The 15,706-nt window shown below is 38.4% G+C and overlaps 1 protein-coding gene across 1 annotated transcript; it reads right to left on the bottom strand.

Moving 5' to 3' along the window:
- Positions 1–2,781: 2,781 nt before the first annotated feature.
- LOC109157416 lies at positions 2,782–3,519 on the bottom strand. The gene has a single exon (XM_019305325.1). The coding sequence runs from the start codon at positions 3,517–3,519 to the stop codon at positions 2,782–2,784; it is 738 nt and encodes a 245-aa protein (XP_019160870.1).
- Between the last annotated feature and the right edge of the window lie 12,187 nt (positions 3,520–15,706).

Below are 15,706 nucleotides of genomic sequence, written 5' to 3'. Positions count from 1 at the left end.
CAGATTGAGATAAGATCATGGAGACTTTAGATTTTTGAGGTTTGATTATGCCCTTGAAGATGGCCTCATTGCGCCACTTCCACAGCCACCAGAGGATGACAACAAAGGTGATGTTATCGTTGCATGGCCTTCTTCCACCACCTTTTGTCAAGAGACCTTCATCAAGCCAAGCGACCAGGGGCAAGTGACGAGTACCTTCGTGCAACTGCGGTAAGGTGGCTTTCCAAACTTCTTCTGTTATTGGACAAAATCGAAGTATATGATCAGAATCCTCAGAAATTATTCCACAGTACCAGCAGTTATCATTATCAGTAAAGCCGTGTTTCATTCGATTCTGATTTGTCATGATCCTGTCATGTCTCAAAAGCCATAGGAATGTACAGATCCGGTTTGGAAGTTTCAAACTCCAGAGATTATTCCATTTCGCAGCGTCGATTTCTGTTGGAGCATTTAGAGCTGCCGCATAGGCTGAACTAACAGAGAATCGACCATTCGCCTCCATGCTCCATATAGCTCGATCATCGACTTGGGAATCTTCATGGAGAACTGCTGTAGCTAGCCTACTCAGATTTCTGGCAAGAAGGATTTGGTCGAGCAGCTCCCAATTCCAACCCACACCCGCAATCCAATAATCTGCCACAGTGTTGTTTAGTGTAGAGGGAGCTATTTGCCTCGAGCCAAAATCTAGCAAAGGAGACTCCTCTAACCAAACATCTAACCAAAATCGGGTTGATCTTCCATTGCTTACATGCCACTTGATTCCACCTTGGATGATAGGTAAGGCTCGAAGAATTCCTTTCCACGCATTAGAGCTACTACTTTTCAGTTGCCAAGAGGACAAGACAGCCGGGTCAGCTCCATATTTAGCTTTAAGGATCTTAATCCAAAGGTAGTCCTCTTCCTGGAAAAATCTCCACGCTAGCTTAGCTAAAAATGCCAAATTCATTTGTTAAAGGTTCTTGATACCCAAGCACTCATTCGCCTTGCAATTGATGACAACATCCCATTTCACCAATTGACACCTCCTTTCACCTTCCTTGCTACCCCAAAGGAAGCCTCGAATGCGCATTTCTGTAGACTCAATTACTCCCACCGGGAGCAACATGGATTGCATGCTGTAATACGGGATGGCCGAAAGAACTGACTGAGCCATTGTGTGTCGTCCGGCTAGCAAAAGGGTCTTGGACTTCCACCCATCAAGGCGTGAGTGGATCCTCTCCAGAATTCCATTGAAAGAGTCCGTACTCAACCTGCCATGCACAGAAGGCAGTCCTAAATGGTTACCCAAGGCTAGGACACTTGGGATTCGTAGAGAATCTATGATACTCTGCTGCATTCCTAGTTCTGTGTTTTTGGAGAAATATATCGAAGATTTCTATAGACTAGCACTTTGGCCCGAGCTAGAGCAAAACAAATCGAGACACCTTTTCATCTCTAAAGCCTGGCGAATAGTGGCCTCCCCAAATAAAACCAGATCGTCTGCAAAAAACAAGTGAGTCAAGTTAGGGGCTTCACGAGATAGTTTTATACCTTTCCATTGTCCATCATTAACGGACTTTTCGACGATGTGACTCAACCTCTCAATGCATAGTATAAACAAAAGAGGGGAAATAGGGTCTCCCTGTCTAATTCCCCTTTCCGGGGTGAACCAGTCTGTTTGATGGCCGTTCCAAAGCACTGCAAGCCGGGAGGTCGAGATGCATTGCATGATATTCCTGATCCAAGACTGATTAAAACCAATGTCCTGCAATGTATCTTTGATAAAACTCCAAGAGAGTCTATCGTATGCCTTCTCGAGGTCAACCTTTAGAACCATCCATCCTAATCTTCCTTTCTTATTTCCTAGGGAGTGTAGAATCTCCTGGTAAGCGAGAGTATTATCTACGATCTGTCGGCCATGGATAAAGCTTGACTGATGAGGACCCACTAGTTTACTGGAAATGTCTTTTAAGTGCAATGTCATAATCTTGGTAATCAATTTATAGGCTACGTTGCACAAGCCAATGGGACAAAATTGCTTGACTTGATCGGGATGTTGCACCTTCGGGATGAGGGAGATTAGAGTGTCGTTGCAACCAGGAGGCAAAGTGCCGTTCTCAAAAAAGTCCTTGACAAAGATGCAGAGAGTTTCACTTGCAGTAGGCCAAGCCTTTTGGTAAAAACCTGCCGTAAAACCATCGGGGCCCGGTGCCTTGCAAGATGCCATCTCCGAGAGGGCTGACTTGATTTCTTCCAAAGTAATAGGGGTGTAAACCGCCTGCCAATCAGAATCAGAAATAGAGGGGAATAATCCATGATGTAGGTTTTGGATAGTATTCCTAGAATCTTCGGAAAAGAGGGTAATAAAGTATTCCCGGACATGTTTCCTAATTGCATCTTCCTCCGATATTACCCTTCCATCCTCATCTTTTAAGAAACTAATTTTGGCTTGGTTTCTTCCAATAGTTGTTGCCACTTGGTAAAAACGAGTGTTACGATCCCCAGACTTGATCCACTCTTCCCTTGAACATTGAAACCACATAAGTTCTTCTTGGTGGAGTGTTTCCTTGAGTTCCTTGCGTAGCCTGCGTTCTAATCTAATTAAGTCTGATCTTACTCTTACGGATAGACTCCTCTGCACTCCATCAAGTCTTGCCAGCAGGTATTGTTTTCTCAGAAAAATGTTGCCAAAGGTTGTCTTATTCCACACAGTAAAGGCTCGGGCCATCGCTGCTATGTTCGTGTTTAAATCTAGATCCTTCCTCCAAGTTGATTGAACACAGGCCTGGAAAGTACTATGCATTACCCAAGCCATGTTGAACCTGAACCTATTGATGAACGGCTGCCGGACAGTTGTAGAAATGAGCATGGCGAATGGTCAGACCCGATCATGGGGAGGTGAGTAACACTTGCAGCAGAAAATCGAAGGTTCCATTCTATATTACATAAAGCACAATCCAAACGAGCTCCTTTGAAAGACGGTGTATCGATCCCTCTCATCCAAGTATAGATCGAGCCCGAATAGCCTAGATCAACCAAACCTTCCCTAAAGATCCAGCTGTTAAAAGCCGAACACCTGGACAATGTGAAAGACTCCGAGCCATTAACTTCACTTCGGTTAGTGATGGAGTTGAAGTCGCCCACCGTTAACCAAGGTCCCTGGGGTTCAAAAAACTGTCCCGATAAGTCCGCGAAGAGCCGCCTTCTCAAAGCCAAGTTAGGGCTGCCATAGACTGCCGACATAAGCCAAGGTAGCGAACCAATCTCAGTCACCTGAAAAGAAATGAATTGTGGATGAGTATATAAAATCTCAATTGAGAGCGTGTCATTCCAAAACAACCAAATTCCCCCTGAATACCCAACCGATTCAACTCTAATCCATTCATCAAAACCAAAAGAAGAACAAATTTCATTGGCCTGCGCCCCTGAGACCTTGGATTCAAAGAGACAGACCAAAGAAGGTTTATGTAAACGCAAAAATTGTTTAAGGATGCGCCTAAACGAAGCCGAGGCAGCACCCTGACAATTCCAAGATAACATAATCATAAAACAAACGGGAAGAAAAACCAAACACGCGTCTATGGACGCAAGCGGGAATCCGCTTCATAATCCTCAAGATCAAAACGATCAACATCCTCTTGCATAGCCAGAGCTTGATGCACCATTGGTTCCAGGGCATTATCGAAGTCAGGTGGGACTTCCTTGTAGGTGTTCTCAAAGGCTGCTACGATGGGAGACTCGTGACGCAAATCTGTCTGGCGTACTGTGTAGGCCAAGACAACCCCTCCTCTATTAGAACCTCTGACCACAGTATGCTCTTGCTCAGCCGCAGCTCTGTTTGGAACATAACCTCTGCCACCCCGGCCCCTATGAGCGCCCCGGGTAGGTGAGCGAGTGAGAATAAGCGTCGGCGGAGGTTCTGGCGGTCTAGTGACGAACTCAGGACCTCTTGATTCCACGCGTTGATGACCTCCTCGGTAGGTCATTCTAATTCTTGGAAGATTTCCCAATTTTTGTTGAACCTCCGGAGGTTTGACCAGAGCAATTGGGCGGGCACCTTCCTCTGACTCCTCAAGGCCATCAAGCGGCGCAAAGCGGGATGGGGAAGCAACTTCAGGGGGTTGGGGATGACCACTCTGTGGAACATTATTCTGCCTCACGTTCCGTAAGGCCGTCCCAGGCTAGTGCGCGACTCTATTTTGAAATCTCCTCTCCCTTCGAGTGACTAGCATCCATGCTCCATACTTCTCTCTAGGCTTTTGAATCGGTTGCTCGGCAGAAGGCATCGCGCTCCCATCAACATTCTCTCACCAGAAACTGCTAGTGGAGGAGCATCCTTCCCACAGAGCTCCATGCGATGACCGTAAATGCCGCATTTGAAGCAAATTTGGTGAATTCCCTCGTATTCGATTGGCCACTCCGTCATATTAATCACAAAATTGCTCATGTCAAGTTCTACACAAACTCGTGCAAACTTCCCCTTCGAGGCCAGACCAGTGGTGACATCAATCTTGATTGGGCGCCCAAGCGATTTTTCAATTTTCTTCAAGAAATCATCATCAAAATACTCAATAGGAAGAGAGGGAAAGCGTAACAATGCCAGGAGCTTGTTTGTCTTGCTATTCCTTGGATCGAAATTGGGTCTCCATTCTTGAGTGACCAAGTAATGGTCAAGAACCATCCATGCACCCCCCCCCCCCCCCCCCCCCGAACTTCACAGCATCATAGTCAGTAAGAGATTCGAATTTGGCTATGAATAAATCGTGGGTCAATGCAATCAGCTCGAAGCCCGCCTCTGTCTTCCACATGCGCTGCAATCGTTGGAACAAAAAGGAGTAGCCAACCGATCTACCCAGCACTTTCAAGATAAGCGATCTACGCCACGGGCGGCGAAGTCTCTCTTTCTCTTCTTTGGTCACATGAATGACGGGGAACTTGAAGGAATTTCCAGCCTCCTCCATGGTGTCGTCGTCGGATTCTAAGCTCTCTTCGGCCGGTTGATATGAAGTCCTGCGATTCCAGGCTTGACTCGGAGTCGCCGCCGGCGTTGTCCAATTGGACGAGTTTGGTGTATTTGCCCTAGAGCCAGAAGGGGTTTCATGAGCAATCTGTTCTTGTGAAGGATGCACAGATATATCTCCAACTTCGCATCCTCTTTTAGCTTTCTTGGTACTCCTCTCCAACAGATCTTGGTCCTCCGGTGACCGATCGGTCGCCGCCGTCGTTGGGTTGCCCGAGAGAGAATCAGATAACATATCCGGTATGTTTTCCAGTGGAACTATAAATCCATGACCACAAATAAATATAATCATAATATTATTAATTTTATAAAATCAATACTATTATTAAAAATAAAATTCTCTTTGTAATTTCACGCTCAAACTCTTCCACCCAAACAATTAATAATTAATAATTAATAATTAATTAATTAAAGAATAATCTATCTATACTATTATTAAAAATAAAATCATCCTTTGTGTTTTCCCGCCCAAACTCTTCCACCCAAACAATTAATAATTAATAATTAATCCGTAAGGTTGGGGTTCAACCTTTTGGTAGAATAATTAATAATTAATAATTAATTAAAAATAATAACAATAACAATAACAATAATAATAATAATAATAATAATAATTATTATTATTATTATTATTATTATTATTATAAAATGGAAAAATATAAAAATGATATATAATTTAATTATTATAATGTTAAGAGTAAAAAATGAAAAATGGAAAATGATCCCTAATTCACTTAATCTATACTATTAATAAAAACAAAATCCACTTTGTGTTTTTGGCCCAAACTCTTCCACCCAAACAATTAATAATTAATAATTAATTAATTAAAGAATAATCTATACTATTATTAAAAACAAAATCATCCTTAATGTTTTCCCACCCAAACTCTTCCAGCCAAACATTTAATAATTAATAATTAGTAATTAATTAAAGAATATTTATTATTATTATTATTATTATTATTATTATTATTATTATTATTATTATTATTATCTATACTATATATAAAAACAAATTTCTCCATTTTAACTTCTCGTCTAAAACATTTCAATACTATTAAGGTTTGCGTAATATTGTAAAATATGGTAATACAATTCATATTCGTTCTACAGTTGTACATTAAAATATAGTAATACAATTCCTAATACAATATTGATTTCTTACTTTTCTATTCGTAATACAACTCTAGATTAAACTTATTAATCGCAATTTTCAATAATAATAATAATAATAATAATAATAATAATAATAATAATAATAATAATAATAATAAATAAATAAATAATAATAATAATAATAATAACAATAACAATAACAATACGATAGGTTATGGGTTTAGTCATCATTTAATAATAATAATAATAATAATAATAATAATAATAATTTAGTTAGAATAATAGACAAGCACCGTTGCTCAGACCATGTAGGTTGTTTGATAATGCTCAATCATCGTCAGAATTAGTTGTTGGTTCACCAACATTTAGTCAATTTAATCACATAGTGAATGGTAAGAAAGTTTGTTATCTCAATTGCCTACCTAACTATTTTACTAAAATAAAATACATTTTTTAATTTTTCTCCAACAATATAAATAATTGCAGTAGCCGATGTGAAGCATTGTACGGTGGATTTATAGTTTGCTCTCCAAGAACACCAATTAATATACCTAGAAATGGTAATATAAGTCACATTGAAATTATTTGCAATAACCTTTACAATTTATTATATACAAATTTTGATTTATTTGTTGTTTTAAATTATTCATTTACTCCAATTAATGTGTCAATTATTTTGTTTTTATTATTTTGTGAAAATATTTCAATTGCTAACAACCCAAATAATATATATCCAATTCATATATAAAATTTAATTTGTATTAGGACATGCATTCATAGGTGTGTATCTAAAGTACGAGTCATTCAATGAAAATGAGCCGGTATTGCAATCAAGTGTTGGTTCTCCAATCATAAATTTTCCTTCCTCAATGTAAATAATTGTAGTAGTTGGTAACGAAGCATTATTCGATGGATTATACATCCAAAGATCATTATCATTGTCAATTGTCATTTAATTAGATAAGAGGGTGTTCAGTTAAACAAGCTAGCTAGCTAAGAGAAGATGCAATGCAGAGACCATTAGAGTGTGACTAAAGTAGCTTTTTCTTTATATATTATTCATATTCACCGTCCTCATGTCTTATTGCTTATTCTTTATATATGTGAAGATGACAAAATTGGTATATATCAACACATAAAATATATCTTCCACACAAATTAAGATAACAATTTATTTCTATAATTAAGTTGCTCGAGAACAAGCAAATTTGTCTAATTTATACAAATCCAAAATAGTGATATATAAAATCTCCAAAGTTTCCGCACCAGATGCATACATCTACACATTATTGGGTATTAAATGAGCGATTATTTGATCAAATTCAAGTAAGGATAACATCATAAAACATAATAGATCCATCCCGTTTATTCAATGACACTCTATAATATTCGATGTTATAATTTATATAATTGTATATCGATCCAAATATTCTTAAAATATTATAACAAATCCATTCCGTGCATCGCACGGGTAAAAATACTAGTTATTATAAAATGGAAAAATATAAAAATGATCTATAATTTACTTATAATGTTAGGAGTAAAAAAAAAAAAAAAAAAAAAAAAAAGGAAAATTAGAATTGATCCATAATTCACTTAATCTATACTATTATTAAAAAAAAAAAAATCCTTCTTTGTGTTTTCTTGCCCAAACTCTTTCACCCAAACAATTAATAATTAATAATTAATAAATTGGAGAATAATAATAATAATAATAATTATTATTATTATTATTATTATTATAATAATAATAATAATAATAATTATTATTATTATTATTATTATTATTATTATTATAAAATGGAAAAATATAAAAATGATCTATAATTTACTTATAATGTTAGGAGTAAAAAAAAAAGAAAAATGAAAAATAATCCCTAATTCACTTAGTAATCTATACTATTAATAAAAACAAAATCATCCTTTGTGTTTTTCCGCCCAAATTCTTCCACCCAAACAATTAATAATTAATTAATTAGAGAATAATAATAATAATAATAATAATAATAATAATAATAATAATAATAATAAATGGTAAATACGAAAAGGATCTATAATTTACTTATAATGCTATGAGTAAAAATGAAAAAATAGAAAATGATCCATAATTCACTTAGAGAAAATTTCAGTACATCTGAGCATTCAGTTCAGAAATAGGTGCAAGGAAGAAGAAGACATGAGTTGAAATGACCATTTTGCCCTCATGAATAAATAATTTTAAAAAAATTGCATTTTTCGGCGACATTTGGCCGGTGATTTGGTAGGGTGGACCAAATGTGTTAAAAATTGCATAGTTACGGGACTAAATTGTTAGTTTTTAAAGTTGAGTACTGAAATTAACAAGACCCCAATAGTCACAGAACCAACAGTGTAATTTTCTCTAACAATTTATTTCTATAACTGAGTTACTCGAGAACAAGCAAATTTGCCTAATTTATACAAATTCAAAACACTGATATATAAAATCTCCAAAGTTTCCGCACCTGATGCATACATCTACACATTAACTATTAAATAGGCAATTATTTTATCGAATTCAAGTAAGGAGAACATCATAAAACATACAAGGACAAATAAATCAGAATGATGCACGACCGAGATTAAAAGGAACAAATCACACCGATTAAGGAAATAAATCCCCTTTAAATATTAAAAAAATACAAAGTTATGGGTAAATCGGTCTTATTAGATGATATGCATTACTATACAAAATGTCGTGCATTCTTATACCGAGTGTTGTGCATCGATAACTCTCTAGTTATGCATTCAAACACCACCAAAAAATCCTACAGTGGACATCCCAATGTCCTACGATACACCGAACTAAGTGCACTAATGCACATCTCACCAGCTTACAGTGCACAACTTACAACACTAGGTTGCACAACCAGCACACGAATGCACAATCGTACTACCCGGGCATTTGTACATATGCACCAACATCCAAATATAGGAAATATTATACTCAAAAGAACGAGCAAAAAATAAATAAAAAATACTGATCACTTTGCATGGTCGAACACTCGATCAATGATGAAGAAATCACGTCTCCAAATTGCAATTGTGATGATCCAAGGAAATAAAAAATCAAGTTGACCAAGGATTACCCATGCGTTCAAATTTAAAAAAAAAAAAAAAAAAAAAAAAAAGTAAAAGACACTACTACCCCTATTTTAACAATAAAGATCAATCCATGTCATCTAAATCTAGGCCATCCAAGGATGAGTCCTTGATGTGAATATATATATATATATATATATATATATATATATATGGGGGGTGTGTGTGTTATTGCAGTTTTCATTCAAGTATAGATCTCAACCATCCACTCCTTTGTAATGGATGATTGAGATTCATTTTCATTGTTTACAAGAGCAACTATTCATACATGATCATTTTCATGCAACATGATATTATAATAGGACTAAAAATAGAATTCACTCTTTTTTAATTTAGTAAATATTACTCGGTATTATTTTATATTTATACTCAACAATTTATTTTATTTTATTTTTTATTTTTTCCGACAGGTTTCCCTACCTTGAGGATATAGGTCGGGAGCCCCAGTTGTATTTCATCGTGTGGACCAAATTAATTTTGATAATAATATATGGATCCTTTTATCAATTCTTTTTAAGGTTCATTGTCATCTCTGGCCTGGTAAATAAACCAAGATATATTATTATTTAATTATTTATTTATTTTACATGGCAATTAGCAGATGAGAGATAAGGGAACACGTATCTTGATCGTCACAATATGTATTCTACATTGTTGAATGGATATTTACCATAAGGATAAAAAAAAAAAAAAAGACAACGCGGTCTTGGTCAATTGCATTTATTCTGTCACGCTATGATTTAGATCGCTTGGAAACCTTTTTTTTGATGTCTAAAAAGATTGAAGAAATTATTTTGTGGAAAATAACGTTTCGAAAGCTCAAGTTACAAATTGCTTAGCTTGTGGCTTCAATGGTATTGAAACAAAGATATATGGTCCAACTGTCCAACCAACTCCATTATGAAATTTCCACATTTTATTCCATGGTATGTAAGACGTTTAGTTTTGATACCATTTCAGTTTTATTCACTTTATATCTTTCATTCTTTATTAAAATATATATATATTGAAGAAGCGTATTTAGACCGAATACTAAGTATTATGCTTTCAATGAATGTCGGTTTTGTCCCTATTCCTTAACCATGAAGGAATGGAATAAAATATATATTATGATAATTAACGTTTAATGTATATAAACAGAACGGAATTTGAAATTTTAATATGCACACTAAATTGAATTTTATACTTCGATATTTATCATTAAAATCTGGAATAAGGTTCAAGTTGGCCACTGAACGTAACCTGAAAATGCGATTAGGCCACTGAACAAAAAAAAAAAAAAAAAAAAAAAAGGAGGGTGCAATTATACCACTGAGCACTCCAAATGTATGCAATTTCACTGGAAAGCAAGTTACCATCCATTTTATCAGGTTACCTGCTTACGTGAATGGTGAGTTAGCATTTTTAATAATAACTTTTGTTTTGAAAAGTTTATTATTATTGTTTATTATTATTAATAATAATAAACTTTAAAAGAAAAATAATCAAATTTTAAAATTAAAATTGAAAAGAAAAAAAAAAAAAAAAAAAAAAAGAAGAAGAAGAAGAAAACGTCGGGGTGGCCGGGCAGCCAACCCCTTTTCCCCCTCTTCCTTCAACTCCGTTGGGGGAAGTGGGTGGCGTCAGACAAAGGACCTGTCTCACGCCACCCCCTTTTCATCAACGATTCTGAAGTAAAGAAAACATAACTTAATTAATACTCCTTTCGTCTCATTTTATGTGTCTAGTTCGATTAGCGAGACTTGACTGAAGTTATTTTTAATAATTCAATTTTTCATAATATTAAGTTTAGAATTAGTATATAACGTAACATTTATATATTTAGAAACTACACTAAAAATACTATTGAATACAAAAAATTAAATTTTAAAATAAGTAAAAAATATTAAAGAAAATAAACAAAGAAGAAATAATTGATTTAACCAATGAATAGTAAGTAGGACATATAAAATGGAACAGAGAGTGTACCAAATTACACATTAGACTTCGGTTTCTTGTTAGAATCAAGTTCTTATCACATTTTTAAAAAGCAAGGCGTTGGTCTTGACCTTTCACTGACCTTCGCCCAACAATACCGCTAACCACCAATTGCTAGATTTGACCCTACACCACTCCTCCGCCCAACAGTTTCTATGATATTATTTCTCATTAAATATACACATGGGCAATTGTGGTGAATATGCCCACACTATTTTCATTGCTAAATAATTCCGTAATAGAAAGAAATTGAGTTCGCAGTCGGTAGCACATACTTTGCTTTCCTGGACGGTACGTAGATTTGGAAGCTTAAATGCTCTTATGTGCATAATTTTTGGGGTCACCTCAAAAAGTTATTACTGACGTATATACTTTATAACTAAATTAGCATTTAAAGTTGTAAAATTGGTGTAATGGGTCTAACACTACCCCCCCCCCCCCCCCCCCCCCCCAAAAAAAAAAAAAAAAAAAAACATTTATAATTTTACTTACAGATTAAATGATTTAAATACTTATAGATTTCACTAATTTAGTTACGAAAATCTGTTAATAAATTAAATATGATCAATAAAATTTATTAATGAGTTAATTCCTTTTTTGGTCCTACATTTATTGCGCGATAGACACATTTTGTCCGGTTTTATTAATTTTGCCACATTTTATCTAGACATATTAAAAGGTGGACATTTTTGGTCCACCGTTACATTTTATGTTAAACAGCCGTGAAGTAAGAGGGCAATTATGTCATTTGATCTGCTATTCTTCATCAACCTTCAAGTTTCTTGGTCTCCATCTTCCGATCAGAGTGTAAGTCACCATTATTTTCTCAACACACTCACTTCCCTCTTTGATTTCCTCGCCTCAAGCTTCTTCAATTTCCACGGCCATGGCAGCCCAAGCCTCTCTCTTCGCCTCACCACTCTCCACCGCCAAGCTCGCAGTCGACGGCATGGCGACGCCGTGGAAGCAGAACCTCCACTACTTCTCCGTCGTCCCCAGGGAACTGAACAAGTCCGCCACCGCGTGCCGCCCCATCTGGGCCATGGCAGAGGAATCCACGAAGGTGCCTACCAAAGAGGCCCCCATGCATGGGGTTCACCCCACCGGTATGGATTCACCTCGTCCCCATCTTTTGATTCGATTCACGCTAGAGGCATATTGCAATCGAATATTTCTGGATGTAGGCTCCGCTACTTCTCGGAGAACTTGCCCTAGTGCGGCTAGGGTTAGAGTTGAGGTTAATTTGTTTGAGCTTCAAATTGATAGGGTGTGGATTGAAATTGGAGAAGTAGATGACTTGAGCGGGTTTTGACAGATGATAGAGTATGAGAATATGCCTCGATTTTGCTGAGATTGCAGGAAATTTGGGCATAGGTTGGAGGATTGTTGTGGTAGGTGGAGGCAGGGGAGAACGGGGATGGAGGAGATGAATGGAGGTGTGGTGGTGACGAAGGGGATTGATGGCGGTACGGTGGTGGCAGTAGAGGAAGTTGTGGTTGAGCCTGAGAATCCAAAGGCGGAGGTGCGATTGCTCAAGCCGTAATCCTCGATTACAACTCCGCCACTGCCGATTCCGCTCTGCTTTGCCGGAGGGTCAGAGACCAACAGAGAGGAAGAAGAACACCAAAGCCGCTGCTCTGACCTGTCTACCGGAGACGCCATTGCTTGACGCCACTACCACCGTAATTGCTCAGGCTATAGGGTTGAAGAAGCATATGAAGAGGCTAAATGCCCCAAAACATTGGATGCTGGACAAGTTGGGTGGGGAATTTGCTCCTAAACCTTCATCTGCTCCACGACGTCGTCTTTGCAGTCCGCCGGAATGCCCGTCTGAGACGTCCAGATCCTTCTTTATATAAATTGATGCTCCACTCATCACTCCTATGTCATAGCCAAGTAAAACGGAAGTCATGGAGGCCAACATGGAGCAGGCTAAGGCATATTTGTTCCGTTTTGATTTCTTGGGAGGGTCTTCGTGGACCGCCGCAAGGAGTGGTGGACTGGCCAGAGAACATGAAGAAGAAATAGAAGTCAACAAATGAAGTCTGTGGAAGACTAACACTTGAAAGGACGTAAATGCCCTTCGACTTCACGGCTATCTAACAACTAATGTAACGATGGACCTAAATTGTCCACCTTTAGAAAAGTCTGGGTTCAATGTGGGTAAATTAATTAAACCGGTTAAAATGTGTCCAATGCCTAATAAATGTAGGACCAAAAGTGAAATTAACTCTTTATTAATTAACCTATAGATTTTTCTATTAATATTTTTTTTTTTGGGTAGTATTTTTTTTTTTTGAATCAAAACGAGCCAAATTCCATTAATGACTTAACAAATTCGAAATACAATCAGGCGGGATAACAGTCCACACCCCTGAGACAGACATAGAACTGGTCGCCTGAGCTAACTCATGAGCCACGCAATTCGCTGATCTCTTGACATGGGTAACACTAACGTTCCCCATATCCTTAGCAATCGATAGACATTGCTTTACAATTAAACCAACATGCGAAAAATCAGAATTACAAGAATTAAACGTTGTGCAAAAATTTAAACAATCAATCTCGAAAATAACGTTCCTTTGGTTCTGTGCTTTCAGCCATGTCAAGGCCTCCTTAACCGCAAGCGCCTCGGCCACATAAGGATCGAGAGTACCAGCTAAACGACCGCTCTTAGCTGCAACAAAGCAACCCTCGTGATCACGCACCACGGCTCCAAAGCTAGCACCATCCCCGAATAATGCAGCGTCAACATTGCACTTGACATAATTCCTCGGCGGTGGAATCCATGCAACAGGAGATCGCAAAATGGTGTTCGTATTACAGGACTTGGCGAGGGCTTCAGCCCATGTACTGCGCAATCTTACCATAAGAGCTCGTGTTACCTCCACAGATGGGGTTTGGTTCTGCCAAACAGCCTCATTACGCGCAAGCCAGATCGTCCAAAACACTGCTGCAAGTGCAACCGCTTCATCAACAGCCGACTTCCCAATCACCATGTTCATAAAATTAAGGATACCTCTTCCCTGAAGCACATCATCAGCCTCCCATATTCTCTTCGCAAACACACAGGTACAAAACAGATGCTCCGTTGTCTCCGTAATGTGGCCACAGATCGGGCAACCCCCTCCAATCCAAACCCGCTTGGCACGTACATTGTCTCGCACTGGCAGGACATAATGAGCACATCACCACAACAAATTCTTTACCTTGGGTGGGATTGGCAATGCCCATAGAGCTTTCCGCGCATGAAAACCTTCATTGCCAACAGGCTGGTTCACATCGCCCCTTAGCAAGCGATAGCCGTGTTTGACTGTATACTGGCCTCTAATGTCCCCTATCCATCGCCAACAATCTTGCACTTGAGTGTTAACCGGGGTAGCGAGAATCCTAGGAACATCGGCAAGAAGAAAGATGTCACGGATGATGTCAACGTCCCATGTCCCTTGCTCATTAAGTAAGCCATGTACCCTTGCCTCTCGCAGTTCGTCCACGCATAGAGTGGTTAAAGGCATATGTGTTGAGTCTGCTAGCCATTTCCACCCCTAAACCTTTGTGTCACGCCCGTCGCCAACACGGCGAGCCACACCCATCTGTAGAACATTTTTCCCGGCAAGAATACTACGCCAAAGGAAGCTGGGGTTCCTTCCTAACTGAGCATCCAAAAAGTCCGTTTTAGGATATATAGTACCTTGCTTTCAAAAGTCGGCTCACCAGAGAATCGGGATGAATAAGCAGCCTCCAACCCTGTTTGGCCAAAAGAGCAACATTGAAATCATGCAATTTTTTAAACCTTAGGCCTCCTTGCGCCTTCGGCTTACACATTCTATCCCAACTCAACCAATGTATACCCCGAATTCCCCTACCCCCTCCACCCCGCCAATAGCGGTTGAACATATTTTCCAGTGTCTCACAAATCCGCAGAGGCAGTAGAAATACCGACATAGTGAAAATCGGCAATGATTGCGTAATACTCTTAAGAAGGACCTCCTTGCCTGCACGGGATAGGAGTTTATTTTGCCAAGACCCAATTCTTGTCCGGATACGTTCCTCTATGTACCGGAAGACAGCAGTCTTGTTACGTCCTAAAACCGATGGGAGTCCAAGATAACGACCCAGGTCCATCGCTTCTTGCACCCCAATGTGATTGGAGACCAAAGCTCGTACATAAGCCGCCGTGTTATGACTATACACCGCACTGGACTTGTCAAAATTAATGAGTTGCCCCGATGCCATGCTATAAATGTCTAGGCACTCTTTAACTTTTAGAGCCTCTCGTTCATTTGCCCTGAAAAGAAGTAAACTGTCGTCAGCAAAAAATAAGTGAGTGATGGCCGGAGCTCCCCGGGCCACCCTCACCCCATGAATATCCCCCTGTGCCTCTGCCTGTTGCAGAAGAATGGATAGTCCCTCGGCACAGATAATGAACAGATAAGGGGACAAAGGATCCCCTTGTCTAATTCCCCGGGTTGGACAAACTTGTCCTGCCACCTC

This window comes from Ipomoea nil, unplaced genomic scaffold, assembly GCF_001879475.1.
Source record: "Ipomoea nil cultivar Tokyo-kokei standard unplaced genomic scaffold, Asagao_1.1 scaffold2780, whole genome shotgun sequence".
NCBI lineage: Eukaryota > Viridiplantae > Streptophyta > Magnoliopsida > Solanales > Convolvulaceae > Ipomoea > Ipomoea nil.
Note: the sequence above shows the minus strand (reverse complement) of the source record. Positions and strands in the feature narration are given on the sequence as shown.